The 14,841-nt window shown below is 46.4% G+C and overlaps 1 protein-coding gene and 1 pseudogene across 1 annotated transcript in view; both read right to left on the bottom strand.

Moving 5' to 3' along the window:
- Nucleotides 1–14,631, bottom strand: part of LOC149360939 (endochitinase-like) — a 71,394-nt gene extending 56,763 nt beyond the window's left edge. Inside the window, exons 1-2 of the mRNA XM_089569424.1 lie at nt 14,571–14,631; nt 8,419–8,436 (exon numbers count right to left, since the gene is read on the bottom strand). Coding sequence (XP_089425550.1) covers nt 8,419–8,436; nt 14,571–14,580 — 28 coding nt within the window. The 5' untranslated portion in view covers nt 14,581–14,631. The remainder of the gene's footprint in view (nt 1–8,418; nt 8,437–14,570) is intronic.
- LOC149360940 (uncharacterized) lies at nt 3,031–5,674 on the bottom strand (annotated as a pseudogene).
- Nucleotides 14,632–14,841: the final 210 nt, after the last annotated feature.

The following is a 14,841-nucleotide window of genomic DNA, read 5'->3' as shown; positions in this document are numbered from 1 at the left end:
GTTTGCACCCCATAAAAAGGCCTCGTCCCAAAGCCACCAATAGACCGTTCTCTACATCACCCATTGCCCGTTGCCATGCGCTTGAAGTACCCTCGTCATTAGTCAGCTGTAGGACGCGGGAGTTCTCGTTTACGACGTACAATGCTGATGCCCTCTGTCCTAAAAACTGAAGCTGGAAGTACTGCTGCAAAAAAGTATTTCAGTTGCTGCATTTTTTGCTTTGTTCTGTTTGTTTACGCTCAAAGCCGCTGGCGCTCGGCTTTATCATTAGACAGTTTTAGCTGAGCGTTTTTACGGCCAGCGGGACGGAGCGGGCGAGTGGATACACCAGCGGAGAGGCGCACGAGAGAAGAGTGGCCGTCTCGTCGAACGGAGTCGAGTCGCTTGCTCTGCTGCTCCACCTAACGGTCACTATTAGAGCTCTGTATCTCACCAATGCTCACCTATGGGGCAGAAGCGTGGATAGTAACGAAAAGGAATGAACTTAAATTGAGGAGAACGCAGCGAGCTGTGGAAAAGAAAATGATAGGTGGGACATTAAAGGGCAACTGCATAGTTTTTTAAAATCGAGCTTAAAGGTGCCGAATGTATGAAACTTGCAGGCGAAGCATGAGAAGTCCTTCTGAGCTAGCATTTGAAATGGTGACGCAATAACCAATTGAAATCGCCATGTCCTCCAAGTTCTTGCGCAGCTCGCAGCGCCAAGTGGTGAGGGGGAAGGGGGGGAGGTATGATGACGCCATCAAAGATACTGGTACATTATCAACGCATAAACGATTGTTTTGAAGGAAAAAGATACAAATGCCACCAAAGGCAAAGCCCGCCGAGAGCTGTTTGGCAGCCTCAAACAAAGCACGGCGGGGTATGGTTGACGGCAGCGGTAATTTGAAATTTCGCCTTCCATGACGTCACTTCGAACTTGCCCGCACTCCACCGATGGATTGAGAAGAAGCCTAAAATTCATTCGTCGATTACGTCACTATTTTAAATCCTAGCTCAAAAACACTTGGCATGCTTTGCCTACAGCCTGTATAGATTTCAATTCTTGCTATCGCGGAGTTTTCGAAAAGCACTGCAGTTGCCCTGACGTTAAAGGGATAACGAGGACAGCTCACCCCAATTGTTGCTCTAGCAAAGGTTAATTCTATGGCTGTTTCCGGCTGTGTTGACATTTGTCCAGAAGCAAAAGACGTTTCATCGGCAAGCAAATGGGAATAGGAAATGTTCCCTCCTGTTGATTCAAGCCCGTGACATCGTTAATGAAAAGGACAGTCATATTTTGAAATGCAGGGAGATGTAGCGTGGCCTCCGGGATACGGGATAAAACGGGGTCCACATAAAGGTGCACTGAAGAGGAATCTGAACTCGTATTTTTACCGGTGGAACTCGATCTACACGTTCCGAGCGTTCTTGGAAACTTCGAATTACTTCCCTGCGTGGCCGATATCCCTAATTTAAATCAAATTACCATCGGGCTCCCGACTTTGTTTTTTGAATTTCCCGCAAACGGTGGGAGGAGTCGACCAACCTTTCACCCAGTACCGTGGCGGCTTGCCGCTCTGCCATCGGCGGAGTGATACGTAGTGATCGGGGAAAGCAAAGAGTCCATGCGTATCTTTATTTCCGTGGGCCTAATTTGCAGCTGTGTAGTCTCTGACTAGACCTATTTATTCATGCAAACATAGAAGAAACAAAATAAATGTGAAAGCAAAGTCGCCACGCGACTTTGTTGGAGTCGACCATGGGAGGAGTCGACGGTGGGAGGAGTCGACCATGTGCTGGTCGACTCCTCCCACCGTATGAGGGGAAGTCAAAAAAAAAAAAAAGGCGGGAGCCGGACGTTAATCCTATTTAATTACGGTGAATCGGCCGCACAGGGCAATAAATTGAAGTTTCTAAGAAAGCTGGGAACATGTAGCGGCGAAAAGACGAGTTCAGATTCCTCTTCAGTGCACCTTTAAGCATTTTACCTGCGAATATAGCTGCACTTAAATTTCGTTTCTTACCGTTTTCTTTCTTATAAAAGCTCCGTCTATATATTCGGCCAGAATATACTATGTAGGCGAGAAATACTTTTCGATACAAACATTAAGTGGCGCTTGAAAAAAGGTTGAGGTGGCGTACAGTGGCGGCGACGCCCACGTTTGTTTAGCAAAGAGGTGGGTGAGATTAGGATGCGTCGGAATAAAGGCAGTTATATATGGATATGGAAGGGAAGAGGGCACAGAGACGTCCAAAGAGAACAACAGCTGCAGCCAGATAGCTGGGTTTATGGGTTTAAGGGGGTTTAACGTCCCAAAGCGACTCAGGCTATGAGGGACGCCGTAGTGAAGGGCTACGGAAATTTCGACCACCTGTAACTCTTTAACGTGCACTGACATCGCACAGTACACGGGCCCCTTTAGAATTTCTCCTCCATCGAAATTCGACAGCAGCGGCCCGGACCGAACCCGCATCTTTCGCGTCAGTAGCCGAACGTTATAACCAAGAGTCACCGCGGCGGCTCTAAATAGTTGGTGTATACAGCTCACGACAGGATGATATGGACGACACTTAGCAGAAACAGCGATCCACATAGACAGGTCGAATAAGCTGAAAAGGAAGATAAACACGGTGCTTCAATTTAACTTTTTAAAGGAAGGATTTTTGAGTGACAGATGCTTACTTTGGCGTCTGTAGTGAGATGCATAAGAAGACGACGAAAGCGTGATAACAATGAAGCTGGCTAGTGAATTCTAATAAAGCTGCTAATTACATTACTGTAGAAATTCGTAAATTATCGTCAATACCATGTATATAAATTTTTTTTGTAGATTTCTGAAAATGGTGTTGTCGTCAGCGCTGCAGAGGAAAACAGTTTTGCCCTTCTCACACGCGCAGCCTCAACCGCGGCGGAGATGAGCGCACGGAGGCGCGCTTAAAAGCGTCCGTTACCCGGCGCCGAACGGGCCACCGCCACATGAAGTTCTGCCGTGCACAGCCCTACTGGAAAAGAGGCGCAGTCGTGGAGCATTCAGGCGTCTACCGTCCCTAGTCCAGGACTCCTGTGGCTTTAGCGGCAGCTCGGACGAGGGCTCTTTGGCTCTCTAACGTAGAGCAGCCGGGCAAGGCAGCCTCCTAGCTCTCTCGGGTAGGTGGAGGAAAGGGGGTTAAGCACAGTTAGAGGGGCATGCCCACACCATGCAACACACGTCCGAGAACGCGCACCCACAATGCGGGCACTCCCCGTCAAAAGCCGGATTAAAAAATTACGAGGAACTTTAGCGGCTAAAGTGCTGAAAGGCGAAAGCCTGAGTGCTGCATTCTGCTACGCGATTGTTCACTTCATATTCTGTTGGTGCATTAATTAAATGCCAATTAATGACGCTTAAGCTTCGCCTTTAGGAGTGGAACGCGATAGCGTGTTGTAGGGCTGCCACTGTGTCCATTGAACGCCACCACCCGTTCGGCGCGACGCCTTGCCCTTTGAACGCAACGATTTTTAAGGAAAGTAAATGGCGCAGTAATTCTCTGTCGTCTCGGTGACACCTGAGCCGCACTGTACAGGAAGGGAGGAAGTGGAGTGAAAGAAGAAAGAGGGGCCGTAGTGAAGAAAATGAAAATTGTATTTGAGGAAAGGAAATTACGCATTAACTGTCTCGCATATCTCAGTAGACACTAGTCGAAAATTGTATTTGACGAAAGAAAGTTGCTCTGTAACTGTCTCACATATTTCGGTGGACACCCGTCAAAATTCGCGCGTGGTGACATCACGACAATTTGGACCAATCTGAAACGCGGACAAATACGCCTTGCTCGTCGGTAAATTGGTTTTTGAGGAAAGGAAATGTATCTGTCTCGCATATCTCGGTGCACTCCTGAACCTCGCCGTAATGGGAAGGGAGGAAGATGGGAGTGAACGAAGACACCGTATTCACTAGACGCACCTTTGTTCATTCCAAACCATCGAGCTGGCATGGCCGAGTGGTAGCGTGCTCGACTCGCACTCCGGAGACCGCGGTTCGATTCCCAAGCTCGGCCAATTTCTTACTCGGTTTTATTTATTTATCTGGTCTGACTAGAAAGGTTAATTGGACTAATTGGTGAAGTACGAAATTAACTGAACTCAAACTTACTTGGAGCATCACTATACGATCCCTTTAGTTGGTTGCATGGTTAGTAGCCAAAGTACAATTGGCCCCGTTTGAAATTCGCGCACTGTGACGTTACGACCGTTTCGACCAACTGAAAAGCGTGACATTTCTTGTCGACAGCTCCTGCTTACAACGATGAGGCATTAAAGGCTTCCGCCTTAAAATGTTGCACCAGTGCCGGGCGCAGTACCGTGATGGCACCGTGAGGGAAGAAGCCAACGCTTCTCGCTTTTGGTTAGCCCTTTAGCAGGGGGATGAAAGCGGCTATGCTGTGTTTGATAAATGTGAACAATTTTTTGCGGGTGATAGCCGGATTACATCCTGATACCTCAGGCGGCGAGTGTCGAGGTGATGCCCGGTGGTTGAGCGCGTGGGCTGAGGCGTCTGCAGCCTCGTTTCCCTCTAGTCCCGCATGTGCTGGGGTCCAGGTGATGACATGTGTGTTCGGGCGATCCCGGTACTCGCGCATATGTAAAATTTTGGCGGCGCGTTGAGATATGCGTCCTTGTTGCAGATTTCGACAGGCTTCCCGGGAGTCGGTAATGATAACCCGGGGGTCTGGTTCTGCAGCGGCGAATGCTATGTCGACCTCCTCGTCGTGTGTAATGTTGTGGGCAAGGTAAGTGAGTCCCTGAACGTACGTATTTTGATGGATTACAGTGGCCGTATGCCATCCCCCGTGGTGTGTGCTAGCAGCATCCGTGCAGAAGGCTCCGTAGCGAGAGCCATAGCGGTCGTTAAGGGAAGTCACGCGCGCAGTGCGACCGCCCTCGTCAGACTCCTTTGTCAGGCACTGTGGCAGGGGTTGGACCTGTGGCGCGTGGCGCCAGTCCTTGGAACCGTGGTCCTTTCCTATATGCATGCGCTTTGTAGGGAATATGCGGGCGGTATAGGAGGCTTTTGCCGGCTGAGGATTTGCTCAACCGGAAGTATTGATTGTTAAAGTGCGCCTCGCTTAGCTCCGCAAAGGTTTTGGCCCTCCCGAGATCGATGAGCCGTTGATTGGACGTCGTTATGAGGAGGTCGGTGGCGCGCTCATAGATTTTGCGAAGGATAGGCTCTAGGGCATTCTCGTCATATTTCCGCAAGTGGAGATAGGGTGCCGAATAGAGTATCCGGCTAGTTAGCATCTTAACCACACACGTTTGTTAGATACTCGGCGGACCATGCGGCCCACCTGGTCTCCAATCCCGCGCAGCTGCTGCAAGGTTGTGTCGATCTTGCGGTTGCGGTGAATAAAGCCCCAACACTCTTACCTCACCGTGTTCATGGATAGGGCCGCTAGCAAGGAAGAGGCCAGTTTTGGGGATGCACTTCAGGTTGGACCGAAGGTGCACGAATTCTGATTTGATCGGAGAGCATTCCAGGCCACAGCGGCGAGCGTATCCGTACACGATAGTCGCCGCTTGTTGCAGGTTGGCCTCGATCTGTCCCAACGAACCATGTGTTGCCCAGAGCGTGATGTCGTCAGCCTACACGGCATGCCTGATGCCTGGGACATCATTAAGCAGGGGGGGGGGGGGGGGGTAGAGGTGAGCCATGACGAGAATAAAGAGGAGTGGAGTTCCTCTGGCACATAGAAGGTGCGGGCCTGGTCTCGAATACGTATATAGGTTTGCCGATCAGTGAGAAATTGTCCGATGTATACCTAAACGTCTTGTGGCCACAATTCGTCTGAGACAAAGGTGTGAGGTGTGAGGATGATGTCGTGGGTCACGTTGTTAAACGCCCCCTTGAGGTCCAAGGCGAGGACCACCTTGTCACTGGGGAGCTCGACCGGATGCAAGACTTCCTTGTGTAATTGCAGCAGAACATCCTGCGTGGATCGGTGTGGGCGGAATCCGAACATGGTGTCCGCAAAGGTGTGTTTGGATTCTAGATATGTTGAAAGTCTGTCTCTGACCATAGTTTCCATCAACTTCCGCACACAAGAAGTCAGTGAAATAGATCGGAGATTCTCAATATTGAAGGCTTTTCCGGGTTTCGGTATAAAAGTGACTAATGAGGTTTTCCAGTCCATTGGAAGGGGTGTGCCCCCGTCCAATATGTTGTTAAAGTAGTGAAGAAGGCACAGGTATGCCGGGTCCGGGAGGTTAGCAAGGAGCTTAGCCATCACTCTATCCCGCCCGGGCGCTGTGCCGGGCTTCATTTTTGCCACGCCCGCTTTTAGGTCGTAAAGCTGGAACGGCCTGCCCAGATCCTCATTCTCAGAGCCTGCATATGAGTATGCCGACCCGCGGGAGTCCTGAATGCTACAGAGATATCTCTGAGCGCTGTAGCCAAATTAGAAGTGGCCCCGTCGGAAGCGTGAATAGCTCTCTGTAGGTGTTTCTGGGTTTCGTTGCGTGTTTCAGCCCGATCGATCAAGGCGCGAAAGAGGCGGCATGTGCTCCGATTCGACATTTGTCGTGGCGCAGTATTAAAGCGGTTTACGCAGTTTGAGTCGGCGAGTTGGCCCGCATACTCAGCTGCCTGCTGGTTGAGGGCCGCGATACGAATTCTGAGTTGGTGGTTGGGCTTCTGCCGGTGCTATCGGCGGAGGAGGCTATGCCGGGCCTCCCAGAGGTGCAGGAGGCGGTTGTCCACCGCCGGCGTTGCCTCTGAGAGCTGAACATGTTGTTCAGCCTTACGTAGCTGGTTCACCAAATATTGAGACCAAGATTCATAAGCTTGTTGGGCTATAGGTTTAGGGTTATTGTGCTCCGAGCTAAAACAAGTTCAGTATAGGAGTGTAGCTTCTCGATGTAAGCGTGTGAGAGGTTTCGTGCAGTGTTGTGAGGAGGATGCAGTGGTCGCTACCGAGTGTTTCCTCGATGTTGTGCCGATCCGCATGTCGTATGTTTTTGGTGAAGGTAAGATCCGGGCACGTTTCCCGTGTTACGCAGTTACCTATTCTGGTGGGGTGAGCAGGATCCATGTAGATGGTTAGGCCCAACGTGGAGATAAGCTCCGCCAGATTTCGTCAGCGTTTCTCCTCTTTACGGTAGCCCCAGAGAGGACTGGGGGCATTGAAGTCCCCAACTATGAGCGTCACTGGGGAGAACATTTGCGCCGGTCAATGATGCGCGCTGGGGGAGCGGCTGCGTCAGTTCCGGTGAGAATAGCGCTTTCTTAAATCTAGAAACTGGTACGGGTTTTACTAAAGGCTAAACACCAATGTTTAAATCAATGAGTAGCGAAGCGAAGTTAATATAGATTTTATTTAACTTGCTCGATAAGTAACATTCTCCAGCTGCTTTTGATGGGACTACCGGTTAGACTCCCATATTGAAAAAATCGCTTTTCTAGGTAAAAACAATTGTTCTCAATATTGCCAAGTGACAGTTTATACAGAAGAGTTCAAGTTTAGAATGGGCCACAATGAAACGTCCCCGACCTATACCTTCTCATTTACTGTTGAAGTAATCAGCTTTTTTTTTTCTCTTGAACGCGTTCCAATCTGTCATTGAGCGCATTATTTTCTGTTGTTTTAGGTTTCATTTCCCTTCTGCGTGCATATCGTTAGTGTGAATTCTGTGACGGCACTGCGCCCGTGTTCTCAAGGGGCAACATTTAATGCCCTGTTCGGTCATAACCCGGTTCCTCCTCAAGGAACTAGCGCGGTTGCAAAGACGGACGCATATTCTCTTGTCGAAGTGTTGATCAGCGGACCCAGACTTCCCTATCTTCCTTTGTTCATATTAGCGTGAATGATGCTCGTGAGAAATGTACAAAATAGCGAGGCTACTCAGGCACAAAAATTATGGGGCCGCTAAGTCCCCTTAAGAGGGCAATGGGATAGCGGCTCGTGTTCCACATCCATTTCACACGAATGGAAATTGATGAAAACAACGACATCGCAAGCAAGCGCCAGAGTGGAAGTTGAATACGCGTAATATCCGGCCGCGGCGAGGACGTAGTGGTCTAACGCATTGGCCAACGATGTTGATCTGTTCACACCGCCGCAGGATCTTGACCCACTAGCGGTCATAGAATGTTGTATTTTCTTCAGTGCGCACTCCACCGACTTGACGCTCTGACGCCCCCTGTTACGCTTGCGATCTTCGGTAGCAACGTCGGTATTGCCCCAGCCTCCCAGCTCCTCCGATGGTGATGGATTTTAATAACTGGCGCCCGCTTGTAATTGGTTCCATGATTCACGTGACATTGATGACAGCACAGCTCTATCGACCAATCACTAAATTTCATGGCAGAGAACACTAAGGATTGATATCGACGACAGCTTAAATGCAATCGCATTAAAAAAGAAATGTCGCAGCGGAAACGTCGTCCGCCAAGAGCTTACCTACAATTTTTTGTGCCCCTGTAAAGAAAGGAAAAACCTTTTATAAACACCTTGAAACTCTATGACTATCTTTCATATCTTGAAACTCTATGAAACTCTATGAAACACCTTGAAACACTATGACCATCAATGAGTACCCTTCCATAATTAACGAAGCTGAAACTTGTAAAACCACTTGTCATTCCGAAAAGAAAATGAAGATGCTCTTTATGCGTACTACTGACCCATCAAATACTAGTGAAATGTAGTGTTTAGAGTGATAGCCTCACTCCTGTCATATTTTCTTTTGTGTTGCGAACTGTAGCGTTACTGGTCTTTTTCCTTTCTCTTTGTAATGCCATGTGCCTTGATTAACTTTCAACTACTGTGCAAATTGAACTGAAGAATTTGTTGAGTTTCAGTGAATATGGTCACCCTTCTGTCTTTGATGTGTGACCCAGGGTGAGGCCCCGTCAGGAAAAATGTCAGCAGCTTCTGCCTTTTGTCCCATTTCGTGGGCATGTACTGTGCATACAAGTTCATGTCTGAATAAATGATTGATTGATTGATATCTGTATATAGCAGTCAGCGCAATGGCATATTCACAAGGGCGGCTGTCTTTGCTAGCGCTGTAGGTTCTAAGTAGAACATATTTGTTATAGCTAAGAACAGGACCGGCAGGTAGCGCGCGTTATATATAAAATCAATTTGATGCAAGAAAACACGGTTCCTTTAATTAGGAAACATCGCTCGGAGGTACGGGGCTCACCTGCCATTCTTAAGATTCAAAAGTGCGCAAGTGTTCAAATGTTGGGGAAGTAACTTTCAAGAATTGAAAAAACAACAACCTTGAATTGCAATAAAACATTAAATTGGGCTAGTTGGTTACTGCTTGCTGCAATCATTTTCTTAACAGGTTTAAAATCACAGACACTACATCAGACAACACGCAACTAGTGTTTGTGTATTTTAACCCGCTAAAGAATGGTTGCAGCTTGAAATGAACCTTTTTTTAATTCGGCATCAGAGGTTTTCTTGTAAATTCACTAAAGGCTACAGATACAGCTGACATCGCCCTTGTTTCCAGAGAAATGCTTACGTTCAGTTCCAACAAGATGTGACACAAAGTTTCTTTGCGACGTGTATCTCTATTAGGACGCAGTTCGCCTGGAGAATGGAGCTCGGCTAGTTGTTTCCTCGTCTGCAGTTCCAGTATCTACCTCAAAAAAGAAAATTTCAGTGTTGCAGCCACTTGCTTGTCAATTCGTTTTATGGTGCAGTGAAGTTATAAGGTATGTATACCTACGAAGTTGACCGAGATGAAGGGTTGGTTTGGATGTGAAAAAAAGTTGCACAGAAATATATGATTAAAAAAACTTTGTAAACACGAGAAAGGAAAAACAGTAGCGCCGAAACACACACAACTTTGTGTGTGTGTGTTTCGGCGCTACTGTTTTTCCTTTCTCGAGTACAATGAACCATCTATCCCAAATAGAAGTTGTTTTAAACTTCGTAAGATGGTCGAGAACCTACGTTTGGGCAGTACTTCTCGGAACACAGTGCATTAGATACGCATGTTGCTCTGAAGGTAAAAATCTGAACAATGACAGCGCTTCTCTATTTGTGAAAAATTGTCTGAGGTTTTTTTTGCACATTATTTTTCATTCTGGAATTTCTGCGCGTTTTTTTTAGACCTGCGGCAGTGTTTTGTTTTTTAAAAAAATGCAGTCGGAGTTGCCAGGTGCATATTCATGAGGCTATTGCTCTCTCTTATGCTATAATGGTTAGCACTATAAACTCAGTAGCAAGTAAATTGCCGCAAGCCGCATACTGCTGCTGATGGGCCTTTAAAAAAACGACGGAACATTATAGGACCACGAGCAACCCTTTTGCTGCTTGTGGTCCTTTCGGTTGCTGACTCCCAACTATGAGGGACACCGTAGTGTAGGGCTCCGGAAATTTCGACCGCCCGGGGTTCTTTAACGTGCACTGACATCGCACAGTACACAAGAAACCTTTTCACAACTAACCAAATACCACATCGAAATGACACAAGAAACACTTCTTATCGCCTGCACATAACTCTAATTACGGCAAAACAAAATATGAAGGTCTCTACGATCGCTGTCCCGAATTCATTAATTTCATGACTTCGGAAACAGTCATGAAACGTTTATGCCTTCAAAACCGCTTTCTGTCAGTTCATGAAGTCACTGTAAGCATCGCCTACGGACTTTGTTTGTTTACTCTGGGAGTAAGAAAAAGTAATTTCGAATGATATATGATGTTTATTTGCACTACTGAATGTTTCGAATGTTCTGTTGTAAAGGAAATAACTGCAGCTACTTACACCTGTTCTTCACCACACCCAGCGTTCCTTAACATGCTACGTTTTTGCGAATGCTACGCGTACACTTGTTTATTTATTGAACATAAAACATGAAATACAAACTAACAACTTCAGGGACCCAACAAACTTTGTTTAAGGGTCCCGACCGCTATAAGCTAATACATATGACGTAGACGACAGCAACAAATAACGCAACTATTTAGCAATGAGTATTACAGCAGTAGGCACTGGATAATAGAGAAAATATCAAGTAAGCATGTTATCTTTAGACCAAAACCACAAAGCAAAGCACTAAAGAATGCAGACTAAGATAGTTTCCTCAAAAGATCTCCCCGTCGTGGCCGCGTTTGGAACCACCTCCTGTATGCATATCACACCCGTCTATTCTGGACGAAGCATTTTTGAGAGGGAGACCGTCGATGAACGCATTTTTTTCATATAATTGAAGGTTTCACTCTAACAATCAAGATATTCGCAGCTGACCCGACGGCAGTGTAGACTAGTTTTTTTTTTTACTGGCGTTTTTGCTATCGTGAAAAGCATTCCCTATTGTTTTTTTTTGTCAGCCTTAACTGTTCGATGTGGTCGATGGAAACACTTAAAAAAAAATGTTTTGTTACATATCAGAAGATGGACAATCCTCCAATTTTCGAACTTTTTTTCGGAGAATGTTGGACACGTTTGCTACTGCTACTTGCTTTGCGTGTAATAAAACTGATCTGACGGCATGAACGCCGGTAAAACAAGCTTACAATACCGACCACTCAAACTCTGATTGGTAGCAGCGAAAATCGCTGGTCACGAGCGCGGTCACTCTAATGTAGGTGTGAGCATACTCACTCCCTGGACTCGACATGTACAGGTATATGGAGCCCACGAAGAGTGCTATGAGCGTCAGGAAGAGTGCCGAGCAGTAAAAGGCGACGTTATGCACGGCCGACTTCTCGTACGGCTCGTAGCCAGGCCGTATCGGTAAGGCCCCGATATCGCCGATGCTGCGCCTGGACGCGGCCGAGGGGGAAGCAAGGAAGATTAGTGTGTGCTGTTGAGATAGCAGGCTCCGTATATTCTGCGCCATCATCAACATCAGCCTCACTGCGCCCACTACAGGAGAGATGTCTCTCCCATATCTGTCCAGTTCGCCCTGTCCTCTGCCAGATTCGGCCAGCTTGTCTGCGCAAATTTCCTGGCTTCATCCACACACCTGACGTTGCGCTTCCCCTGCTACGCTTACCTTCTCTTGGAATCCACTCCGTTACCCTTAAGGACCAACGGTTATCTTGCCTTCGCAGTGCATGCCCTGCCCTAACCCATTTCTTCTTTTTGATTTCAACCAGGATGTAATTAACAAACGTTTGTTCCCGCACCCACTCCGCCCGCTTCTGATCTCCTAACGTTACACCTATCATTTTTCTTTCCATAGCTCGCTGAGTTGTCCTTTACTTATGCTGAACCCTCTTTGTTAGCCTCCACGTTTCTGCCCCATAGGTGAGTACCGGTAAGATACAGCTGTTATATACTTTTCTCTTGAGGGATAATGGTTAACTGCCATTCAAGATCTGAGATAGCCTGCCACGTGCGCTTCTCGTCACATTAGTAAGTATTAACAGTTTACTAGGGATCATAAATAACAGCTTTCTAGGGATACTAGTAAACTGTTATTTATGATCTGAGAGTACCTGTCAAATGCGCTCCACCCCAGTCTTGTTCTCCGCGTTATTTCGTCGTCATGGTCCGCAAATTCAGTCACAAACAGCTCCAAGCTCCAAGTAAATATATTCCTTTAGGACTTACAATGCTTCTGTGCCTGTTGTGAAGTACTGTTCTGTTCAAAGACTGTCGAACAACGTTTCAGTTTTCTGCTTATAATTGTTAAGTCCTAGCGTTCTCATTTGCTTGTCAAGGTCATGCTTTGCAGTTCATCCACTGAGTTACTTAGCAAGAGAATGACATAAGTTATTTGCAGATTAGTGAAGTGTTTTTCAGTGAAGTATCATCCCCAACTGTAGTTCCCAGTCCGGGTCTCTGAATATGCCTTCTGTAAACACGGGGTGAATCTTGCCGGAGAGCTCGTGCCTCACTGCCTGACATTCCTCCTTAATATGATCTTCTCCTTTCGCTATGGAGGGCTATGCTAGCTGTGCAGCTACTATAGATATTTGCGATTAGTTTTACATATGCATCTTTCATACCCTGTTTCCGTAATGCCTGCATGACAGGTTTTGATTGAATAAATTTTCATAATCTATCAAGGCTATATATAGGGGTAGACTAAACTGTGAGCATTTCTCTATCAGAGAGTGGAATATGGTATATTGTGCAGGAGTCTTACTAAAGCCAGCATTGTCCTTGGTTGATTCAGACCTAAAGCTGCTGTGATTTTGTTAGCTTTTACCTTTGTTAGTTTTTGTTAGCTTTTTTATTTTTTAGATTTTTGATATATTATAGTTCATTTTTTATATTTTTATTTTTGCATATTGTTTTGTTACCTTATATATATATATATATATATATATATATATATATATATATATACATATATTGTAAGCACAACATGCGATCTTCGTCTTCATCTGTACATATCCGTCATCATCGCTCATCTTCTTCTTCGAAGGGTTGGTCGCCATACTTGCGGGTGCCATTAAAGCTCGCTCCATCCTGCGCTCTGTCTCCCGTCTCACAATATATATATATATATATATATATATATATATATATATATATATATATATATATATATATATATATATATATGCGAAATTGAGAAACGCTTCGTTTAAGTAAAAATTTATTTGGAGTCTACGTTTCGGACAGAGCCTGTTCTTTTTCAAGACTGAAGTTACATGGTTCTTCCTTCTCTTCATAAAGGGTCTTCATCTGTACAGGTGTTGGGTGGCTCAAGGAACAGAAAAAAAGAAAAAATAACAAAAATACACAAACGGAACACGGGGGGAAGAGTAAATGTCGTCGCCCGCCACCCACGTATGCGGTCGCGGGGAGAAAAGAAAAAAAGAGAAGAAAAGAGGGAAAAAACCGGGAAAGGAGAACGGCGAACCTGAGGACTCAGGTTCATAGTCTTCATAGTCATTCATAGTCTTGCGGGGGCTGGTTGCTATCCTGCTGGGATCGCTTTTGGAGGATTTGCAGGAACCAACTGTGCCTTAATTTTCATGAGAGATCATTGCGGTTATGATGTACTAAAGTAACATAATTAGACCTCTTGAGATAGGGACTAGCACTGTAGCCCTATCTATTGAGGTTTCTGTGCGAAGTGGTATCCACTCCGTTACCCTTGACGACAATCGGTGGTTTCACCTTCGCATTACGTGCCCTCTTCCTGACTGCTAGTCTCTACCAATTGGACTCGCGTCCTCTAAAAGAGTCCAAGGTTCTGGGGCCTTGGACACAACCTTCCACACAAAGGAAAGTGGTGAAAGCACTCCTAAGATTCTTAAAGGACTCGGGTTGCATTACCGTTTATAATCTTTAAGTTTTTAGTGCGTGCCCTCTGTCCCTTTGACATAGTGGTCGCGGGACACTTGGAAAACTCATTCCATTGCCGCTCTTTCCTTTTTCTCCCATTTTTTCCCCTCCCCAAGTGTAGGGTAGCCTGCTGGGCATCGTCTGGTTAACCTCCCTGCCTTTCCGTACATTTCTCTCTCTCTCTCTTGAAATAAGAAATAAGCAATAGATCAATCTACTTAGCGATATCCTTCCAATTCGATGCATTAGGGATGGACTGCTCTTTCTTTTGCCTGTGTGTTTTTACAGAAAGTGACAGTGGCAGTAGGCCAAATAATACGTGATGTGCTAGCACACTCACCGAGGTGCATTGACGAAGACAGCAGAGCTGCGAGCCGGAATACCCCTGTCCATGAGCGGCGCTGAGCGAGGGGCGGCTGCGACAGAAAGTTGCGCACGGAATTCAAGAGAAGGGCTGCACAGTACTTTGAGGACGTCGCTTGTCTGTACTTTTCAAGCAATGCCGATTTAATCAAGGTCACCGATCACGCTGAGACATAAAGGATACAAGGGAGGCAGCAGGCTAATCTGCAATTCTTACAAAGTAGATTACTGGTGCTTACAAAGTAGAT

This window comes from Amblyomma mixtum, chromosome 2, assembly GCF_055824585.1.
Source record: "Amblyomma mixtum isolate Tamu chromosome 2, ASM5582458v1, whole genome shotgun sequence".
Classification (NCBI taxonomy): Eukaryota; Metazoa; Arthropoda; class Arachnida; order Ixodida; family Ixodidae; genus Amblyomma; species Amblyomma mixtum.
The sequence above is the reverse complement of the archived record's forward strand: the minus strand, read 5'-3'. Positions and strand labels throughout refer to the sequence as shown.